This window comes from Heteronotia binoei, chromosome 1 (assembly GCF_032191835.1).
Source record: "Heteronotia binoei isolate CCM8104 ecotype False Entrance Well chromosome 1, APGP_CSIRO_Hbin_v1, whole genome shotgun sequence".
NCBI lineage: Eukaryota > Metazoa > Chordata > Lepidosauria > Squamata > Gekkonidae > Heteronotia > Heteronotia binoei.
In genome coordinates this window covers 163,669,857-163,693,192 of record NC_083223.1, presented here as the reverse complement: position 1 = coordinate 163,693,192, position 23,336 = coordinate 163,669,857, and the positions used below count along the sequence as shown (strand labels likewise).

Sequence of the window (23,336 nt, the reverse complement as noted above, 5' to 3'; positions counted from 1 at the left end):
CTAACATGCAGTGAGTTGGCATTTGTTGTGTATGTGGACTAATGTGTATGTTATTAGTAGTGTTCCTGCCTGGCTCATTGGAGCCTTGAGGACTGAGCTTGGGGACTCAGGAACAATGGGCAGTAGGATCCAAATCCCTGCTGCCCTGCTCCAATCATGAGCCCCCTGCTGGTTTGAATGATCTAATGGCATCCTAGTGTGGGAACCTTGAAGTGTATATAGTTGGCACCGTTGGTCCAGTTCAGCAGTCTTTGAGTTCAGTCAGTACCATGCTATACTTAATAAAGAGCTATGATCACTATTTCAGTGTCTTCTTCTTGCACTGAACCCACTATATTATAGCTCTGATCTGTCAAGAAGTTCTTAATCACACTTATCCCTGACTTTTAGTGTTGCTTGAGCAAGATGGAACCAATAGCATTTGTAAGATGGGACCAATAACACTTATAAGTACATGTGTGTTATGTCTGTGGAGTGGGGAAGAGAGCTGAGTTGAGCTCTGTAAAGGATTCCCTGGCATGGATTCACTGAGTGGCTTTGAGCTAGTCACTTATTGCTGTGCTTTAGTGTTCCTTCAGGATGCATCAGACAGAAAATCATTCGGTTTGTGCTGGGGAAAACTGCACCACCTGAATTTTTGTATAGACACAAGCCTAATGTCAAACTAAAAGACGGGACATGAAAGTTAAGCAATGGTTTAAGTTGCAATAGGTTTTGGGTTGTTTGTTTTGAGCACAGCTCAACTGAACCATGGTTTTAGTCTTCTCTTATATCCATCCCAGGATGAATTAAGAGTTTGTAGACACTATTATTGGAGCTGTGCTGAACATATTTTTTCAACCTGTGGTGCCTCCTTGCTTTTAGAAAATGATTATTCAATACTTGTGAACATATGAAGTGGTATACTGAATCAGACCATTGGTCCATTAAGGTCAGTATTGTCTATTCAGACCGGCAACAGCTCTCCAAGGTCTCAGGCTATCGCATGACCTGGACCTTTTAACTGGAGTTACTGGGGATTGAACTTGGGACCTTCCTCATGCCAAGAAGATGCTCTGCCTCAGCCACAGACCCTCATGAACAACTAGCTTCTCTATCCCCACCGTTGCTTTAGCATGAATTCTTCCAGAGTCTGATAAGTTTTCCTGATACTCACAGTAGTTCTTTCCCTTGCATTGCAGGCAACATTAACTAGTGTCCACATGAATACGTTGAGGGTGCAGTCTAGGGCACTCAAGCTGAATAAACAGTGGGCCTTCTTCTATGCAAATATAAGGGCAAGCAGAAGGACCTGGTGTAAATTTCTCCCCAATAGCATATACAAAGCCATTCTCAAGCTTAACCTAGCCTATTTTGCAGGCTTTATGGTGACACACAAAACTGTGGCATGGCATCATCAAACCAATGGTAACTCTGAGGCTATGTTTACAGCTACGTAAATTCCAAATCAATGCTGAGTGTTGGCTATTACTAACCTTACAGAAGCATCAGTAGAGGCAGTCACTACTAACCCCCTTTCTTCATCATAGAACAAGCTGATTATTTTGGTGGAATGAGCTCGCCAGCAAAGTTGTTGTTTCACATGCTACAGGGAGGGAAAAGCCATTAATATGTGTCAGGGCATTTTGGTTTCCTTGATGGACAGCAGGAAACTAACACCTAAACATAGCCCATGATTAGGTGTGGTGGGTCAACTTAACACAGCTACGCTACCCAATTAACATGTAATTGCTCACCTAGTGGATGGGGTAACTTTGCCAGCAGCATTTGCAATTGAATCTATCCTCTTAGAAAGGTAGTGCATGAGACCCAGGCTGAAAAATTGCATATAGTTGCAAAGTGGTGTGTGTGGGGGCACTACATGTGAAAAGTGACCCACCAAATAGGGTTGTGCCCCTCATGAGCAATTGAACAGCCCACTGGGAGGGCTCAGCTCCCTGCTCATGACTGGTGGTGGACAATAAGCTGAGCTGCTGGGTGAAAATTTCTAATACGCGATTTCTTAAAATTGCCCTTATGATCACTTTCCCATTTTCTCACCTTGTTGGTATCCAATGGGTCTTCTAAGAATGAACCAATGTTCCATCGTATTACATGCCCCTCTGTTAAGAGAAAAACGCCACTGAAATAGTATTTTCACATCACAAAACTAGCCCATGATAATCATGTCACTCATAAATTCTGTAAATAAGGCCAAGATGGTGGTTGGGTTAGTTCATACAACACCCTTATAACATAGAATAGAACAAAGTAGGAGTCCGGTAGCACCCTTATGACCCACAAAGTTTTATTTATAAAACATATACTGAATAAAACTTGATTGGTCTTCAAGGTGCCCAGGATAGGGGAGGGATGGTGACTCACTACCTGCAGAATGATTGGGTCAATATGTGTTCAGGTCAAGAGAAAGATATTGAGTTTCTAGATGCTCTCAATCATTGTGCTATGGAGCAGATGGTCACAGAACCTACCAGGGGTGGGGCGATCCTGGATTTGGTCCTAACTAATGCCCAAGCCTTGGTGAGAGATGTAAAAGTGATTGCACCGCTTGAGAGCAGTAACCATAACGTTATTTATTTCACCATTTGTATAAATAGAAAGTTGCCCCAAAAGACCAGCACAACCACGTTTAACTTTAAAAAGGGCAAATTCTCTGAGATGAGGAGGCATGTGAAGAGGAAACTGAAAGGAAAGGTAAATACAGTCAAAACCCTTGGGGAAGCTTGGAGGCTATTTAAAACTACAATCCTAGAAGCTCAAATAAAATATATACCACAAGTTAGGAAAGGCACAAACAGGTATAAGAGAAGGCCTGCATGGTTAACAAAGTAATGAAAACTGTAAAAGGTAACAAGGACTCCTTTAAGGGTGGAAAGCTAGTCCAAGTGAGATTAATAAAAGGGAACACAGGCTGTGGAAAATCAAATGCAAGACTGATCAGGCAGGCAAAAAGGGACTATGAGGAGCATATTGCAAAAAACATAAAGACCAACAATAAAAATTTCTTCAAATATATTAGAAGCAGGAAACCAGCCAGGGAGGCAGTGGGGCCCTTGGATGACCAAGGGGTCAAAGGATTACTGAAGGAGGATAGGGAAATGGCTGAGAAGCTGAATGCATTTTTGCCTCCATCATCACTGTGGAAGATGAGAAGTGTTTGCCCACTCCAGAACCCCTAATTTTGGAAGGGGTGTTGAAAGACCTGAGTCAGATTGAGGTGACAAGAGAGGAGGTTCTACAACTGATTGACAAATTAAAAACTAATAAGACACCAGGTCCGGATGGCATACATCCAAGAGTTCTGAAAGAACTCAAAGTTGAAACTGTGGATCTCCTGACAAAAATATGTAATCTTTCATTGAAATCTGCCTTTGTTCCTGAGGACTGGAAGGTAGCAAATATCACCCCCATCTTTAAAAAGGGTTCCAGAGGAGATCAGGGAAATTACAGGCCAGTCAGTCTGACTTCAATACTGGGAAAGTTGTTAGAAACCATTATCAGAGACAGAATGAGAAGGCACATTGATGAACACAAGTTATTGAGGAAGACTCAGCGTGGGTTCTGTAAGGGAAGATCTTGCCTCACTAATTGTTACAGTCCTTTGAGGGGGTGAACAAGCATGTGGACAAAGGGGACCCAATAGATGTTGTTTACCTTGACTTCCAGAAAGTTTTTGATAAAGTTCCTCATCAAAGGCTCCTTAGAGAGCTCAAGAGTCATGGAGTAAAAGGACACGTCCTCTTATGGATCAAAACCTGGCTAATTAATAGGAAGCAGAGAGTGATTATAAATGGGCAGTCTTCATAGTGGAAGATGGTAAGCAGTGGGGTGCTGCAGGGCTCAGTAGTGGGTCCCATGCTTTTTAACTTGTTCATTAATGATCTGGAGTTGGGAGTAAGCAGTGAAGTGGCCAAGTTTGCAGATGACACTGAATTGTTCAGGGTGGTGAGAACCAGAGAGGATTGTGAGGCACTCCAAAGGGATCTGCTGAGGCTGGGTGAGTGGGCGTCAGCGTGGCAGGTGAGGTTCAATGTGGCCAAGTGCAAAGTAATGCACATTGGGGCCAAGAATCCCAGCTACAAATACAAGTTGATGAGTTGTGAACTGGCAGAGACTGACCAAGAGAGAGATCTTGGGGTCGTCGTAGATAACTCACTGAACAAGTCAAGACAGTGTGCGATTGCAATAAAAAAGGCCAACACCATGCTGGGAATTATTAGGAAGGGAATTGAAAACAAATTAGCCAGTATCATAATTCCCCTGTATAAATCGATGGTGCATTCTCATTTGGAGTACTGTGTACAATTCTGGTCACCGCACCTCAAAAAGGATATTATAGCATTGGAAAAAGTCCAGAAAAGGGCAACTAGAATGATTAAAGGTTTGGAACACTTTCCCTATGAAGAAAGGTTAAAACGCTTGGGGCTTTTTAGCTTGGAGAAACATCGACTGTGGGGTGACATGATAGAGGTTTACAAGATTATGCATGGGATGGAGAAAGTAGAGAAAGAAGTCCTTTTCTCCCTTTCTCGCAATACAAGAACTCGTGGGCATTCAATAAAATTGCTGAGCAGTCAGGTTAATCACCCCAAAGGGTGATTAACATGTGGAATTCACTGCCACAGGATCTGGCGGTGGCTACAAGCATAGCCAGCTTCAAGAGGGGATTGGATAAAAATATGGAGCAGAGGTCCATCAGTGGCTATTAGCCACAGTGTGTGTGTGTGTATAGGCCACTGTGTGATACAGAGTGTTGGACTGGATGGGCCACTGGCCTGATCCAACATGCCTTCTCTTATGTTCTTATGTTCAGTGGTAAGAGCATCTGCTTGGTAAGCAGAAGGTCCCAGGTTCAATCCCCGGCATCTCCAACTAAAAAGGGTCCAGGCAAATAGGTGTGAAAAACCTCAGCTTGAGACCCTGGAGAGCTGCTGCCAGTCTGAGTAGGCAATACTGAGTTTGATGTACCAAGGGTCTGATTCAGTATAAGGCAGCTTCAAATATGTTCATTTGGATTCAAATGGGAACTCTAGGGAGCTGGTAACTATAATCAATTGCTTACAAAAGCTCCACTTACCAGCTCCTTCTCCAGCTTCATGCACCAATGACTCTTTATTATTTATTTATTAAGTTCAATTTATTGGCTGCCCTTCCCTAAAAAATAAAGCTCAGGGTGGCTTACATCATGCATATAGACAATAAATAGTGGAAATTAAAACATTAAAATAATTAAGCATTAACAATAAATCAATATAGCATTCTGATGGCAGACAAAATTATGCATTCTCACCAAACCTTGGGTGGTAGGGATATAAAAGAATAAGGAAGGAGGTGGAGAGGATATGAGAGTGCCAGACTATCACTTTAATCACGCTGAACTGTTTAATGCTTACACATGTATTTCCTTTATGAAGAGGCAGACCTAATTGGGGAACAATCTTCATATAATCAAGAATATTGCACATTGGCTAGGAAAGTATATTTGCAAGCTATATTACAATGTTGTGGGGGGTGGGCGTGGGGGGTGGGTGGTGGGCTCCCTCTGGGTATCCTACCCCCCCAGGGAAAGTGTATGTGCAATACATAGCCTCTCCTCTCCCGGTGTAGTGAATGCCGCGTGGTCACTGTCTGGCTATGCCTGGCAGATGGTCACTGCAATGGCCTCTCCTGCATTACTGCATCCATAGCAACACCTTCTCGCTGGTCCCCCCTGTTTTTCACAGAGTTTGCTACGTCATGGTGCGACCGAATTGTCCGGCGGTATAACCGGATGGGCAGGCTGGGCCCACCAACCTTGCCAGCCTAAGAGAAGGAAAACTCTAACATCAAACCCGGGCAGATAGAGCTCGTTAATGTAACACCTACCACCTGGAGGACTCGCTGCCGGCGTCCCGGCTTACTGGGCCATGGCAGATGACCCCCAGGTGAAAGGGTGGAGCCAGTACCGCGCACACTGGGCTTCACCTAAAAAATTCCTCTGCGCAGGCCTGAAGGGCATATCCACATACACAACCCACAACGCATCAAGTCCTGCAGCGATGGGCAAGGGGCGAAACGGCAGGTGGAAGGTGCCACTGGAAGCCGCAGTCCCGATCCTGCATGTAGGCAGTTCAGGGTATTGGTCGCCTAATGCTAACCCGGAGACGAAAGCATTTTTCGGCAGCACCCTGAACGACCAAGCAGCCTTATCTAGGGACAGTACTGCTTGCTCCACACGGAGAGGGGCCTAGAAAAGGTGGCCTAAACAAAGCTCGTCTCCTCCACCCCAGTTGGCTAGCTGTGGTCAACGGGCATCCTTACTTGCGGTCAAAAAATAACAACAAAGAAAAGGCATGCACCTGCCTCACAAAGTGTGCAAAGACTACAGCTTGCGTGTTGGAACATCAGAACCATGCTTGACACAGTAGACAGTGGTCGCCCTGAACAACGCTCTGCTCTAGTTGCCCACGAACTTCTCAGGTTGAATATCGACATAGCAGCTCTCAGTGAGGTCCGTTTCCCTGAGGAAAGTAGTCTTCAAGAACACGGTGCTGGCTATACCCTCTACTGGTCAGGTAAGTCAAAGGCTGAGAGCCGCCTTTCTGGCATTGGCTTCATGGTCAGGAACTCCATTGCCTCCAAACTCGAAAACCTGCCAACAGGTCACTCAGATTGCATCATGTCCATGCGCCTCCCACTTCAAAACAAGCAGCATGCAACACTCTTCAGTGTGTATGCCCCAACCCTTCAAGCAGATCCTGCAGAAAAGAACAAGTTCTATGCTGATCTACACAACCTCGTACGGAAGACCCCTACAGAGGACAAGGTGATCATCCTTGGCGACTTCAATGCCAGAGTAGGTAAAGACTCGGAAGCCTGGAAAGGAGTACTTGGCAAACACGGCATTGGCAACTGCAATGACACCGGGCGCCTCCTGCTAGAATTCTGCATGGAGCACCAGCTCACCATCACCAACACTATCTTCCAGCAGAAGAACAGTCTGAAGACAACCTGGATGCACCCACGGTCCAAGCACTGGCACCTTATCGACTACATTCTGGTGCGCCAGAGAGACCTTCGAGATGTCTTACACACCCGAGTAATGCCCAGTGCAGAATGTCATACGGATCATCGTCTTGTACGCTGCAATCTCCGTCTTCACTTTAAACCCACACCCAGGAGAGGAGGTATCCCTCGGAGGAAGTTTCAGGTTGGCAGTCTCCAGTCAGCCGAAGTTAAAGCTGCCTTCGAGGCAAAACTCCAGTCAAGAATTGAGGACCCCAGTTGCCCCACAGACCCTTCTCCAGAAGCACTCTGGGAACACCTAAAAACTACCGTCCTGCAGATCTCTGAAGAAGTCCTCGGGTTCTCCACAAGGAAGAACAAGGACTGGTTTGATGAGAACAATCAAGAGATCCAAGATTTACTGGCGAAAAAGAGATCTGCCTATCAAGCACATCTTGCTCAGCCCTCCTGTCCTGGGAAAAAAGCAACCTTTCGCGCTGTATGTAGCAACCTCCAGTGCAAGCTTCGAGACATTCAGAACGAGTGGTGGACCAAGCTTGCTGAGAGAACCCAGCTGTGTGCAGACACTGGTGATTTAAGAGGGTTCTACGAAGCCCTGAAGGCAGTATATGGTCCATCATATCAGACTCAGAGTCCCTTGCGTAGTGCAGACGGCCAAGTGCTCCTCACAGACAAGGCATCCATATTGAACCGGTGGTCGGAGTATTTTCAGGTTCTCTTCAGTGCCAACCGCGTAGTTCAAGATTCAGCAATTCACCTCACCCCACTTCAACCAGTGAAAACAGAGTTGGATGAGATCCCCACCCTAGAAGAGACTGTTAAAGCCATCAAGCAACTGAAAAGTGGCATGGCAGCGGGAGTTGATGGAATCCCACCAGAGATCCGGAAGCATGGGGGCACAGTACTACATATCACACTTCACAAAGTACTTGTCACCTGCTGGGAACAAGGCAAACTACCACAGGACTTTCGCGATGCAATCATCATCACTCTACACAAGAACAAAGGGGAAAAGTCAGACTGCTCCAACTACCGGGGGATAACCCTGCTCTCCATCGCAGGCAAAATCCTTGCCAGAATACTCCTGAACAGACTGGTGCCCACCATTGCAGAAGAACTCCTCCCAGAGAGCCAGTGCGGCTTCAGAGCTAACAGGAGCACCACCGACATGGTATTTGTTCTAAGGAGCTCCAAGAGAAATGCAGGGAACAGAACAAGGGTCTATATGTGACTTTTGTCAACCTTACCAAAGCTTTCGATACCGTTAGCAGGAAAGGCCTGTGGCAAATCTTGGAACGTTTAGGATGTCCCCCAAGGTTCCTCAGCATGATCATCCAGCTACATGAAGACCAGTGAGGCCAAGTCAGACACTGCAACGACCTCTCGGAGCCCTTCCCAATAGGCACAGGTGTAAAGCAAGGCTGCGTTCTCGCGCCAACTCTCTTTACGATCTTCTTTAGCATGATGCTTCAAAGAGCCGCAGTAGATCTAGATGATGACGATGGTGTCTACATCCGCTATCGCAACGATGGCAGCCTGTTGAACCTGAGGCGACTAAAGGCCCACTCCAAGACAATGGAAAAACTCATCCGAGAGCTACTGTTTGCTGATGATGCTGCACTCGTCTCCCACTCAGTATCAGCTCTGCAGCATATGACGTCCTGCTTTGCAGAGGCTGCCAAGCTATTCGGCCTAGAAGTTAGTCTGAAGAAGACAGAAGTTCTCCACCAGCCTGCACCCCAGGAAGATTATCACCCTCCCTGCATCACTGTGGGTGAATCAGTTCTGAAGACAGTCCAGCAGTTCAGCTACCTGGGGTGCATCATCTCCTCAGATGCTAAGATCGACAAGGAGATCGACAACAGGCTGGCAAAGGCAAACTGTGCCTTTGGCTGACTGCAGAAATGAGTGTGGAGCAACAAGCATCTGAAAAAAGGCACAAAGATCAATGTTTACAAAGCAGTTGTGATGACAACCCTCATCTACGGCTCCGAATCGTGGGTTTTATACCGTCATCACCTGCAACTCCTTGAGCGCTTTCATCAGCGCTGCCTTCGCACCATCCTCAACATCCACTGGAGTGACTTTGTGACCAACACTGAAGTTCTCAAGCGGGCGGAGGTTACCAGCATCGAGGCACTGCTGTTGAAGACGCAGCTGCGCTGGGCAGGGCATATTTCTAGGATGGAAAACCACCGCCTTCCCAAGATTGCCCTGTATGGCGAACTCTCCACTGGCCATCGAAATAGAGGGGCACCAAAGAAGAGGTACAAGGACTCCTTGAAGAAATCCCTTGGCACCTGTCGCATCAACCATCACCAGTGGTCTGACCTAGCCTCAGATTGCAAAGCATGGAGGCACACCATCCACCAGGCTGTCTCTTCTTTTTAGAACACACGCATAGCTGGTCTTGAGGACAAAAGGAGATTGAGGAAGAATCGCATTGCTACAGCACCAACCCTAAATCAGACTTTTCCCTGCAGCCACTGTGGCCGGACCTGCCTGTCCCGCATTGGTCTTGTCAGCCACCAGCGAGCCTGCAGCAGACGTGGACTATTGCACCCTTCTTAAATCTTCGTTCGCGAAGCCAAGCCGAGATATGAGATTACAATGTTTGAAGACATGCAAAGTGATATTTATCTCTAATTGCAAAACGGCTTCCTTCCCTGAACTTCTTCCTAACAACCAAGAGAGGTTTGTCAAATTTTGCATTCTGCTTCCCACACAATATTTTGAATACATTGGTATATATAGTGGAGGGAATTTTTTGTGTGTGTCACTCAATATGTGACATTTAATGAAACTGCTGAGCAGTTGGGGTAGAACAGACAAAAGGAAGTATTTATTCACCCAAAGAGTGATTAAAACTCACTGCCACAGGAGGTGGTGGCAGCTACAAGTATAGATAGCTTCAAGAGAAAGTTGGATAATCGTATGGAGCAGAGGTCCATCAGTGGCTATTAGCCACAGGGTATAGATGGAACTCTCTGTCTGGGGCAAGTGATGCTCTATATTCTTGTTGCTTGGGGGGGCTTCTAGTCTCCTGGCCCCTAGTGGCACCTGTTTGGGGGGTTTTTGCCATTGTGTGACAGCTTGTTGAACTGGATGGGCCATTGGCCTGATCCAACATGTCTTCTCTTATGTTCTTATGTCAGTGAATGTGATAAAATAGCACACTTGACTGGGTACCTACATTGTCAAGCTATGGATTACATGCAGAGTATCTCTAGAACAACTACATTTGGCAAAACAGATGTATGAGAATTTTATGAATGACAGAATAGATTATTCCTCCCCCTTCCTCATACCCATCAATGAAATGTATGGGGCAGCGCTTCAAAATAAGTGTATCTTTTTTCATTTTGATGGGATATTTTTTGCAGCTTGCTAGTTAGGGAAACATTTTTTTTCATAAATAAATATTATCAGGCTATTATTACTTTTGGATTTTATTCAAATAACTTTGGGACTAAATTGGAGGAAATCCTCACAGAAAGTAAATATTGTTGCCAGTCTAACAACTGCATTTTAGTCAGTCTCCAACAAATAATTTTAAAAATAGCTTATCAGAAAGAGATTCTCTTCTCCCCTGTCTGTAGTTTGACAAAGGGTATCCAATGGATAAAGCCTACAACCCCTGAAAATTTCATTTTCTTTGGATGGGGAGAAAAAGCCCAAAATATGCTGTGCTTTTCATTAGCCTATTGTCATATCTACTCATAATATAGAAGGTATACTCTCTTTTTTTAGGGGGTAGAATGTCTGAGAATTACATCCCATCTGGTAGAGGAAAGTTAGGAAATTGATTTTTTATTTGAACAAGACATAAATAGAAGTCTGTGCATATTCCTGCTTCTTAGCATATATAGGGGTAATGTTGTGACATGTGAAGCTCAAAGTTATAGTATGTGCACAAAGTGGAAATTCACTGTACATATAATGTACCCTGTGAGCTTTTTGAGAAATGCATATATTAGCTTATTTGAACTAACCTTCTTAGGCTAATAAAGTCTTCAAGGCAGGTCACATCATAAAACCATAAAAAAGTAACAATAAAGAAATTTCATATATGGAAATCAGCATAATGTAATGTATCACACAGCTGTAGTGTGGAATGCTTATGGTTGTTCTTTAGTTAACTGTGGCATTTGTTTGTTATTTCTTCAAGTTTTCCCTGTGGATTCAGTAATCCTTTTGTTTGAAAAAAATTATCTACTAGAATTTGGTCCTGTGTTTTAGTTTGCTGCAATATATATTTCTTTATCCTCACAATCTGACACAGGCATGGTTGAGAAATGACTGCTTACCTTGGTTAGCTGCAAAAAGCATTTTAGCAGAGATGTCTGTACACAGAGCTGTCAAAGGAATTGGAGGGTGTTTTGTGAAAGGTAAAATTTCTCTCAGTAGATCTCCCTAAGCAAACAAAATCATAACAATGCAGCATTTTTCACTGTAGGGTTTGGAAGACAGATGAATCATATTGGTCTATTTTATCATACCTCAAATGTTTATGTATGAGTAAATGTTGAACTCATCCTCTTTAGTTGTTCCATATTTTTTTAAAAAATACTAACTAGATTGACACATCATACCAATTTGTGCCCTGACTTAGTCAAATTTAATTATTCCTTTAGCCAGATTTCCTTATTTCCTTAGTCATAAGGGCTTTAAAAGCGTCTAAAAGCTGAAACAAGGGATATTCTAGTTTTTGTCCATTTAACATAATACAAAAGACCCCAATTACAAAGCAACATCAACCACATTAATACAACAGCTAAAAGGACACTGGGAAAATAGCTATCACACATTAACAAAGTTCAAGATCAGTGTTTTCAATCATACATGCATAGACATGCCTTACTTGTACTGAATCAGACCAATGTTCTGTGTAGTCCAGTATTGCCAAATTCAACTGGATGTAGGTGTCCAGTGTCCCATAGTTGCCATGTAAAAAATAGTAAACGTAGTCCCCTGTGCAAGCAGCAATCGTTTCCGACTTTGGAGTGACGTCACATCACGACGTTTTCACAGCAGACTTTTAACAGGGTGGTTTGCCATTGCCTTCTCCAGTCATCTACACATTACCCCCAGCAGGCTGGGTACTCATTTTAGTGACCTCATAAGGATGGAAGGCTGAGTCAACCTTGAGTTGGCTACCTGAACCCGGCTTCCGCCAGGATCGAGCTCAGGTCATGAGCAAAGCTTGGACTGCAATACTGCAGCTTACCATCCTGCACCATGGGGCTCTTTTAGTTGCTATATAAGACCCCTTTTAATTGAAGAAATTATTTATTATTTATTTTATTTTTGTTAATTTGCATTCTGCCCTTTCCAACAAGCGGGTTCAGGGCAGATCACAAGAGTTAAAACAATTAAAAACTACAAGCTAAAACCATAAAATACAATAAAACAAATAGCACATATATCACAGGTGGTGGTTTCCATTGGCTGCATTTTATATATCAGTACAGCAGTCAGCCCAGATATGAAATAATAAATTAAGATAAAATAATATAGCATCATGACAGGCAAGGGAGGCCAAGCAGATGGAAATAAGGATGCCTCAACTGAAGGCCCGATGGAACAGCTCCGTCTTGCAGGCCCTACGAAATGGCATCAAATCAGTATCACTCCCAGGCTCTTTACCTTCTGGGCCAGCACAAGAGGTGCACCATCCAGGGTTGAAAGCCAGATGCCCAACTCTAACCCCCTACGGCTCAAGTACAGGACCTCCATCTCAGCTGGATTAAGCTTCAGCCGACTTAACTGCAACCATCCAGTCACAGCTTCTAAGGCCCTGGTCAGATGATCTGGGGTGGAGTCTGAATAGCTATCCATCAACAGATAGATCTGGGTGTCATCTGCATACTGGTGACAACCCAGCCCATAACCTCGAGCAATCTGGACAAGGGGGTACATATAGATGTTAAACATCATGGGTGAGAGAATGGCTCCCTGAGGCATGCCATATTCAAGGAGGTGCCACAGGGAGGTCTGCTCGCCAAGCACTACCCTTTGTCCCTGACCATGGAGAAAGGAAGAAAAGTATTGTAAGGCACCCCCCTGAACTCCAATGTTGGCAAGGTGGTGGGTCATTAGATCATAATCGACCATGTCAAACGCTGCTGATAGGTCTAGAACCAATAGCAGCGCTGACCCGCCTTGATCCAGATTCCTTCTGAGGTCATCTGTGAGAGTGACCAGAACAGTCTCATGACCAAGGCGTAGGGTTGCCAAGTCCAATTCAAGAAATATCTGGGGACTTTGGGGGTGGAGCCAGGAGACTTTGGGGGTGGAGCCAGGAGACATTAGAGGTGGAGCCAAGATCAAGGCTGTGACGACCCTGAAGGGGGGGAGGGCCTCCAAACCGGGGGATTCCCTGCCCCCACCTGGGGATTGGCAACCCTACCGGCCAGCAGGGAAGGCGAGGAGTCATTTAATATTCTATCCCTTAACAATCAACACAAACCACAGCATCATCTCCCACGCATCAGGCCGGGCACACGTTAGACCTGATCTTTGCGGCCGGGGTTATGGTGGACGATATAATCGCAAAAGCGGTGCCATGGTCGGACCACCTCACCCTTAGGGCTCGTGTGGACGCTCCACGCCAAACCTGTCTAGGCGACGAGCGCATTTTGGCTCGCCTGCGAAGCCAGATGGACCCGGGACGGTTCCAAATGGCTCTGCGGGATCCCTGGCCCTCTGGTGATTCCCTCAATGACCTGGTTGAGACCTGGCATAGCCGGCTTTCCAGAGCCATTGACGAGATCGCACCCCGACGCCCTCTGCGACCCCGGAATAGGCTGGCGCTGTGGTATACCCCGGAACTACGCCAGCTGAAACAAGGCCTCAGACGGCTAGAGAGGCAATGGCGGCGTACTCATGACGAAGCGGCTAGAGCATCTTATAGAGAGTTTATGAGGTCCTATGAGATGGCAGTCAAAGCCACAAAGAAAACATACTTTGCGGCTAAGATTGCGTCTGCAAATTCGCGCCCGGCACAATTATTTAAGATAATTCGGAACCTTACTACATTGCCACAAGGCAAACCAAATGTTAAGGAATTAGAGATAGGCTGTGAGGCATTCGTGAAATTCTTTGCAGACAAAGTCCAGTCGCTCCGCCATGACTGCCCCTCCATATTTATTTATTTATTTATTCCGTAATTTATATCCCTCCCTTCCCACAGAGTGGCTCAGGGTGGCTCACAACAAACGATAAAACAATAAAACAGAAGCAAAGTTATTACATTTAAAAGTTAAGCATTTAAAAACCTAAAAACTATAACATTATAACATTAAAACTACACAGTATAAAACACAGCAGTCTAGCAGGCTACATTTATCCAGTCAGGCATAGGCTAACCGGAAGAGGGTTGTCTTACAGGCCCTGCGGAACTGAGTAAGATCCCGCAGGGCCCTCACCTCTTCCGGTAGCTGGTTCCACCATGTTGGAGCCATTGTAGAGAAAGCCCTGTCTCTGGTCGCCTTGAGACGGACTTCCTTAGGCCCGGGGATGGTGAGGAGATTTTGAGTCCCAGACCTCAGTACTCTCTGGGGAACGTGTGGGGAGAGACGGTCCCTCAGGTAGGCAGGTCCCAGGCCATATAGGGCTTTAAAGGTGATAACCAGCACCTTGTACCGGACTTGGTATGTTATTGGGAGCCAGTGCAGAGCCCGAAGACCCAGCCGGATGTGCCCCCACCTTGGGAGGCCCAATAGCAACCGGGCCGCGGCATTCTGCACCAGCTGCAATTTCCGGGTCCAGCACAAGGGCAGCCCCATGTAGAGGGCATTGCAGTAATCCAACCTCGAGGTGACCGTAGCATGGATCACTGTTGCTAGGTCGTCGCGATCCAGGAAGGGAGCCAACTGCCTTGCCCGTCTGAGATGAAAAAACGCGGACTTGGCAGTGGTTGCTATCTGAGCCTCCATCTTTAGGGACGGCTCTAATAGCACCCCCAGGCTCTTGACCCTGCCCGCCGGTATCAGCGGAGCACCGTCAAAAGCTGGCAGGGGGATTTCCCCCCCCCCCCGGTCCCCGGCGACCAAAACAAAGGACCTCTGTCTTCGCCGGATTCAGTGTCAGTCCACTCAGTCTGAGCCACTCAGCCACAGCCTGTAGTGCCCGATCTAGATTTTCTGGGGCGCAGACCGGTCGGCCGTCCATAAGCAGATAGAGCTGGGTGTCATTAGTGTACTGGTGATGTATTAGATACAGTATGTGAACTTGAGGCTCCGTGCCTGTCTTCTGGTTTGATCCTGGACCGTTTCGACCCGCTCGACCTAGAGGAGGTTGACAGGATCCCCTCTACTGCACGCCCAACAACTTGCGATCTGGACCCGTGCCCCTCCTGGCTAATTAAAGCTTGCCAGGAGGAGCTGAGATGTCCTATACAGGACATCATAAATAGATCTCTTTCGGAGGGTTCTTTTCCAACCCCTCTGAAAGATGCAGTGGTCCGCCCCCTCCTGAAAAAAGCTACATCAGACCCGGCCGAATTGGCTCATTACTGGCCAGTCTCAAACTTGCCCTTTTTGAGCAAGGTTATAGAGAGGGCTGTGGCGTTGCAGTTACAGAGCTTCCTGGATGACGCTTTCACTTTGGATCCATTCCAGTCCAGCTTCCGCCCGGGCCATGGGACAGAGACGGTTCTGGTCGCCCTCATGGATGATCTCCGGCGACACCTGGACCGAGGCGGTGTGGCAGTATTGCTGTTGTTAGACCTTTCGGCCGCATTCGATATGGTCGACCACCGGCTGCTGTCCCGCTGCCTCGCCAACGCAGGGATTCAGGGGCTAGCCTTGCAATGGCTTTCCTCTTTCCTGGAGGGTCAGGGACAAAGGGTGGCAATTGGGGGGGAGCTGTCCCAGAGACACTCACTCAACTGTGGGGTGCCCCAGGGAGCAGTTCTCTCCCCGATGTTATTTAACATCTACATGCGCCCCCTTGCCCAGATTGCCCGGAGATATGGGCTGGGTTGTCACCAATATGCGGATGACACCCAGCTCTATCTATTGATGGACGGCCGGGCTGCCGATGTTCCTATAAATCTGGACCGGGCGCTGCAAGCCGTGGCAGACTGGATCAGGTCGAGTGGGCTGAAACTTGGCTTCTCTTATGTTCTTAAACTGAATCCAGCGAAGACAGAGGTCCTTTGTCTAGGGCGTGGTGGTCCGGAGGGAGGGATCTCCCTTCCAGCTTTTGACGGTGCGTCACTGATACCAGTGCGCAGGGTCAGGAGCTTGGGAGTGCTACTGGAGTCTTCCTTGACAATGGAGGCCCAGATAGCAGCCACAGCCAAATCCGCCTTTTTCCACCTTAGGCGGGCGAGGCAGTTGGCTCCCTTCCTGGAGCGCAGTGACCTGGCAACAGTGATCCATGCAACGGTCACCTCGAGGCTAGACTACTGTAATGCCCTCTACATGGGGCTGCCCTGTGCCGAACCTGGAAGCTGCAGCTAGTGCAGAATGCAGCAGCCAGACTGCTATTGGGCCTACCTCGGTGGGAACATGTACAGACTGGGCTGCGGGAGCTGCATTGGCTGCCAGTTATTTACCGAGTTCGTTACAAGGTGCTGGTTATTACCTTTAAAGCCCTATATGGCTGAGGACCTGTTTACCTTAGGGACCGCCTCTCTCCATATGTTCCCCAGAGAGCACTGCGATCCAGCTCACAAAACCTTCTGGAAGTACCTAGGCCAAAGGAGGCCAAACTAAAAATAACCAGAGAACAGGCCTTCTCTATAAAAGCACCCCAATGGTGGAACCAGCTGCCGGAAGAGGTGCGGGCCCTACGGGACATTAGCCAATTCCGTAGGGCGTGCAAAACCGCCCTCTTCCGGCTAGCCTTCCAAGATGCAACCTGAAATAAACACCATGCCATCACTAACATCAATAATTGAGATAGCAATAAGATGAGATTATTTTAGATTGATTTTAGACTTTTATATTATGTAAACTTAATGGTAAATTTTAAATGGTATAGAAATGTATAATTGTTTTATTGTTCAACATGGCTTTTGCCACACCCTGTAAGCCGCCCTGAGCCTGCCCCGGCAGGGAGGGAGGGGTATAAATAAAATTTTATTATTATTATTATTAGTATCAGATCTATACTAGCAGCAAAATCCTCTTTTGCTATCATGGATCAATTTGCTTTTCAGGAGCTACAGTGGCATCCTGCCTCTATCTAATAGGGCATTATGGAAGTGCTACTGATACCTTTAAAAAAACCCCAAAGGTTAATATCTAATGAGATATTGGAAGCCTCTTGCCAGTTCATATTCAGCTATTGCTGTGCTAATGCCTATTTCAAAATAACATCAAGCTATGACCAGTCAAGTGGTTACTGCTGAACCAACACTGGGGAACTAACTGCTGAACTAACACATTTATTTCCACAATCAGACCAAGGGCTTATATTTGAGTAGTCTATTGCTGACATCTGGGACTCCCTCCAAAGTTATCTTTGTGTCATGGAAGCTGCAGCAACATGGCTCCATCCTGCACTGATCAGAGTCCTCAGGTCCTGTGGGAGCATTCCATGATAGCATCCTCCCTCCTGAGAACTGGGGTAGCTAAGATAAAGTTGGAAGGGCTCCTTGGATGCTTACAAGATTCATGTAATTGGACTATTATATAATATACAAAGTATGCTTTGTCCTTTTTGCCTTAATTTTTTTTTTCTGTATGAACAGAGAAAGGTGGTAACAGGAGAAAAAAAAGATACAGAAGAATCCCTCTTATATGCTCATTTGCAGAAAGCAGAACTGAAAAGCTCTTGAATACCTTGTCTCACAAGCCTAGCTTTGCAAAAGATCCTACCTGTATAGTCCAGAGATAAACACAACCATCTTCATGGGCAGAGGCAAGGACAGGTATGTATTTAGGTTCTCCTCCAGCTTCTAATACATTGAGTAATCCCTTGTTCTCCAAGTTAGGTGAATCTGGTAGTTTTGCTAATTCTTGGCTTCCTGCTTTGGAACAGACTTGTTACTTTCTCACCACAGCTCATATTCCCGCCCCCCTTTTAACATGAAAGTCATTCTGCCACATCCAGAAGTAAATATTGAATCATTACCTGGAATATTTGCTGCAATGGATGGCTCATTTTTAACAGTTTCCTGAAATCATATGACAACACATACATCACATTAGAAATTTGGAAATGAGATAATGCACATGTGGAGACAGAAGCCTTCAGTCAGTGATATTTTAAGAGAAAGCACTTCTCGGCAATGCTGACAAGGGCACACTGCTCTGGATGTCAAATAATTTTTTAAAAAAAATTCTGCACTTATACAACTTTGGGGAAATGAGAATCTAACTAAAAAATCTACAAATTAAGAGGAAAACATGAAATGAGAAGAAACTGAGAAATATGACCACAAAAGTAGGAAAAGAAGGGGTCCTCTGGGCCCCAGAACCAGTGAAAAATTGAAATGCTGGCTCCCTACACTCCAAATGTCAACTTGAAATAGAAATTTCTCTGTTTCACAATGACTCTTCATCTACATAAAATGAACAACAGTTCACTGCACAGGTTAAAAATAGTCAGCTTGCACTTTTAACAGCTCAAGCAAAGGAAACCCTCAGTAAACAGTACATTACAGTCTACACTAGGGTTGCCAAGCCCAATTCAAGAAATATCTGGGGACTTTGGGGGTGGAGCCAGGAGCAAGGGTGTGGCAAGCATAATTGAAATCCAAGGGAGTTCTGGCCCTCACATTTAAAGGGACAGCACACCTTTTAAAATGCCTTCCTTCCATAGGAAATAATGAAGGATAGGGGAACCTTCTTTTGGGGCTTATAGAATTGGACCCTCTGGTCTAATCATTTTGAAACTTGGGGCGTATTTTGGGGAGAGGCAGTAGATGCTATACTGAAAATTTGGTGCCTCTACCTCAAAACACAGCCCCCACAGAGCCCCCGATACCTCCAGATCAATTCCCCATTATACCTTATGAGATCGATCTCCACATAGGGAATAATGAAGTGCCCAGCAGACATTTCCTTCCCTCTCCCCCCCCCCCCATTTCTGCCAACGAGGGATTGGCCTCTCTACTCACGAGTTGCGGCCAACTTCTTCAAAGAAACACAGAAACACCATCCCAAGAGGAAGCTTTTCCAATCAGAGTCTGAAGCCTCTGGAGGTGGAAAGTCACATGGTGGTTTTGGGGGCGGGGCTCCCCCCCCCACCGGCCAGCTTACTGGGGGTGGGAAGGAGCCTGGGAAAGAGGGAGAACCCCCGCTGGGACCTGGGGATTAGTCTACAGTAATACTTTACCATGTAATAGTATATAATAATATCAAACAGACACTTCTCATACAATATCAAAATACACAGTAAGCAATGAACTTTAAATAGTACAATTAGAAATTACACACAACAAAAATACACAAACATACTCCCAAGTCCATACTTCCATAAGTCAAAACTGCTCTCCAAAATTCTGTTACAAATTCTCCAAAAGCTACACGAAAAAGTCTCTGATGGTGCTACTCGTGGAGATAAAAATATCCATTCAGCTGGAGGGGGCACCTGGATTCATTTCTCTATTACAGTAGCATACCTATTTTTAAAACATTTTATAAAGCCTCCATTGGTTGTTACATGAAAATAGCTTCAGAGTAATCTCAATTCAATAGCACTATAATTAAAATTGTTCGAGAATACTTCCACAGGCCCATCCTGTTCCCTTTGCTAGTGTTCTTCAAAACACCATGTTTATAGATGGGACTTTGGTATATTGATTTAGGTGAAATGATTTGTTCAGATTTCCTACAGATGAATTAGGAGTGTGTGCCTGTCTTTATATATGGATGCTGGCAGAAATTAAAACTAATTTATAGTTCAGACATGTCAATCTCAGAATAAGAACATAAGAGAAGCCATGTTGAATGGCTCATCCAGTCCAACACTTTGTGTCACACAGTGGCCAAAAAACCCAAGTGCCATCAGGAGGTCCACCCGTGGGTACAGAAGCCCTCCCACTGTGTCATCCCCCAAGCACCAAGAATACAGAGCATCACTGCCCCAACAATACACTGTGGCTAATAGCCACTGATGGACCTCTGCTCCATGTGCTTATCCAATCCCTTCTTGAAGCTCACTATGCCTGTAGCTGCCACCACCTCCTGTGGCAGTGAATTCCATGCGTTAATCACCCTTTGGGTGAAGAAGTACTTCCTTTTATCAGTTCTAACCCAACTGCTCAGCAATTTCATTGAATGTTCATGAGTTCTCATATTGTGAGAAAGGGAGAAAAGTACTTCTTTCTCTACCTTCTCTGTCCCATGCATAATCTTGTAAACCTCTATCATGTCACCCCGCAGTCGACGTTTCTCCAAGCTAAAGAGCCCCAAGTGTTTTAACCTTTCTTCATAGGGAAAGTGTTCCAACCCTTTAATCATTCTAGTTGCCCTTTTCTGCACTTTTTCCAATGCTATAATATCTTTTTTGAGGTGCGGTGACCAGAATTGTACACAGTATTCCAAATGAGGCCACACCATCGATTTATACAGGGGCATTATGATACTGGCTGATTTGTTTTCAGTTCCCTTCCTAATAATTCACAGCATGGCATTGGCCTTTTTTATTGCAGTTGCACACTGTCTCAACATTTTCAGCGAGTTATCTACCACGACCCCAAGATCTCTCTCTTAGTCAGTCTCCTCCAGTTCACACCTCATTAATTTGTATTTATAGTTAGGATTTTTGGCCCAATGTACATTACTTTGCACTTGGTTACGTTGAACCTTATTTGCCACGTTGATGCCCACTCACCCAGCCTTGACAGATCCCTTTGGAGTGCTTCATAATCCTCGCTGGTTCTCACCACCCTGATTAATTTAGTGTCATTCGCAAACTTAGCCACTTCAGTGCTTACTCCCAAACTCCAAATCATTAATGATTTAATCAATAATATTCAATATTAATCATTTAAATCTTATGCAATTCTTTATTTCTTTTATGTGCAAACTTTATCTTCAATAACAATCATATACATATAGTTATATACATTATATGCTAAAGAAACAGAATAAAGCAGTGTCAACAGCACACTGAGTAATCAATGATAGCTTCTGTATTTCCAGATGCAGAAGCTTATGGAATATAATGGAAATAAGGCCTTTTGTCTTATATATGCAACATCAACAAAAAAAATTAACTAGACTTTCACTCTTTGATTATCAATCTTGAAAACCAGTTTCTAATTTAATTATCTCAGTGAGATAAGAGGGCCATTGTTTAATGAGAGATAAGAGGGCCATACATACAATTATCAAATGTTTAATAAGATAGCCAGAATAGAAAAAAAGATAAACACCAATTTACACCAGTTAACATTCTTTACTCTGCTTTCTCCATCTTTCTTTCAAGGTGTCTTTTCTCTATATTGTTTTGGTACAATATTTTGACTGTGACCCTATTTAAAACATCTCCTCTCAGTCTGTTAGGAGTTACAAAACTTTTATTTTGTATGAATGATTCCTGCAGCAATTTCTGCCATATGAGTGGTGCCCTGCAGTTTCTCTCACACAGAGACAGGGCTGCTTACTGGTCAAATAACCTGGCCCAACAAAGAGTTGGTATGCAAAAATGAGAGGAAGATTAAAAAAATATATAGCATGGAGTAAATATTGCCTATGCAAAAGTTGACTGTCCTCTTTCAAAGGATATTGTGTTCCTGTTTCTTTCATCTTTATCGCTGGAAATGCTGCTGATGTGCAGTTTAAAACTGCACATGAATATCAGCTCTGTAACATTCCTGGCTCCTCCTTATTTTCTCATTTGGGTTTATGAGTTGGGTGCCTCTTTTCCCATCTTAACTGAGAGTTCATCACAGCATCAGACTCCCGTGTGGTGATGCAAACATAAAATCTTAATCAGGATTCTTGGCAATCACTGAAATCAAAATGGAGACATACCTTTATGTTGCTGCTGTCACCTTCTGTATCCTGTGTAGGAGTTTCATCACTCTGAGGCTCTGAACTGTAGGTGGAGGACTGACTTGGTTGCCTGCATGGAAGACAGCAGCCAGGTGGCCCAGAATGTTAAGAGGTAAGAAACACATTTTTTGATGCTAAAACGAAGGGAGGCAGGGAGGGATGGGAAAAGCCATGAGGCTGACAGGGCCAGGCAGTGTGGCAAGGCCCTTTTAACCTAGCCAGGTAGAGCAGAAGGAAAGCTTCCTCTGTGAGGTTTGCTGGCCCAAGTGCTGTCCCCTGTGCCTGTGTCAGCTGACCCTGATTGGCTAGGCTGAGGGGAGGTCTGGGGAGCCCAGGCAGATGTGTAAGACTCCCTAGACATTACCCAGCTGTACTGCCGGATCCAGACAACCCAAACACCACTGTATTGCTTCTCTCCTCTGTTGGCAGAGTAATTAGCACCACAACAGTGAACAACCTGATTAAAGAGTAGATAAAGATTTATTTAGGAATTAAAATACTTGATAAGAAAGAGGAGAGTCAGAGTGAGGTTCCTAACTACCTCTCTAGCTGAGAGAGGGAGTAAGACTAAGTGTGGCACTTCTGAGAAATGTGGCACTAAGTGTGGCACTTCTGAGAAAAAGGGGGAAACTGCCCTAAGAGTAGCAATCTGGAAACAGACAAGGAATGACACTTAACAGGAGAGAAGGTGCTGACCTCACTATCCTATCAAATTGTCCTCTTTCTGCCCCCTTCTGGTGCTTCTCTTCTTTGTACACCAGACATTGTTTTTTCCAACAGCCTCAACCCAGAAGACCCACATATGGGGCCTAGGTAAGTTTGGGGCCCTAGCTTTTTTATTATTGGTGTGTGTGTGTGTGTGTGTATACCTGGAAGTCATGGCGATCTCTAGTGACTGACCCCTATTGGGGTCCTGGAAGATATTCAGGAAAATGGCTGAATAAAGCCTGCCCCGCCTCCCAACTCCTGGTATTCCAATGAGGTCTCCCATCCCTGTACTTGCCAGAGTCTACCCTGATTAGCTTCCAAGATCTGATAAGATCAGGCTTGCCTGAGTTATTCAGGTTGGGGCTGGGGTCATAGCTTTGAGGACACTAAACACAACTGCCAACTGCAGATTCATAAAGAACATCTTTATGATTCTGCAAACCATATTTTTAACACATCTGCAACAGACTGATACTTTCTAGATTTTAAATGTCTGTAGAAAAGGAGAACATTTTGGAGCTCCAAAGGAAAAGGGGATTGCCTTCATCATGCAGAGCTAGTTTTGAGTCTAGAAGCATCTTAAGAGTCCAAGAAGATCTTCAAAGTATAAACTTTTGAGAGTCAAAGTTCCCTTCATCAGATACCCAGGAAACTGACTTTCAAAAG

The 23,336-nt window shown here is 45.1% G+C and overlaps 1 protein-coding gene across 1 annotated transcript in view; it reads right to left on the bottom strand.

Moving 5' to 3' along the window:
* WDR64 (WD repeat domain 64) overlaps positions 1 to 23,336 on the bottom strand; it is a 167,709-nt gene that overhangs the window by 27,935 nt on the left and 116,438 nt on the right. Inside the window, exons 18-23 of the mRNA XM_060242140.1 lie at positions 21,942 to 22,032; positions 18,091 to 18,133; positions 17,835 to 17,986; positions 11,313 to 11,418; positions 2,041 to 2,102; positions 1,476 to 1,585 (exon numbers count right to left, since the gene is read on the bottom strand). Coding sequence (XP_060098123.1) covers positions 1,476 to 1,585; positions 2,041 to 2,102; positions 11,313 to 11,418; positions 17,835 to 17,986; positions 18,091 to 18,133; positions 21,942 to 22,032 — 564 coding nt within the window. The remainder of the gene's footprint in view (positions 1 to 1,475; positions 1,586 to 2,040; positions 2,103 to 11,312; positions 11,419 to 17,834; positions 17,987 to 18,090; positions 18,134 to 21,941; positions 22,033 to 23,336) is intronic.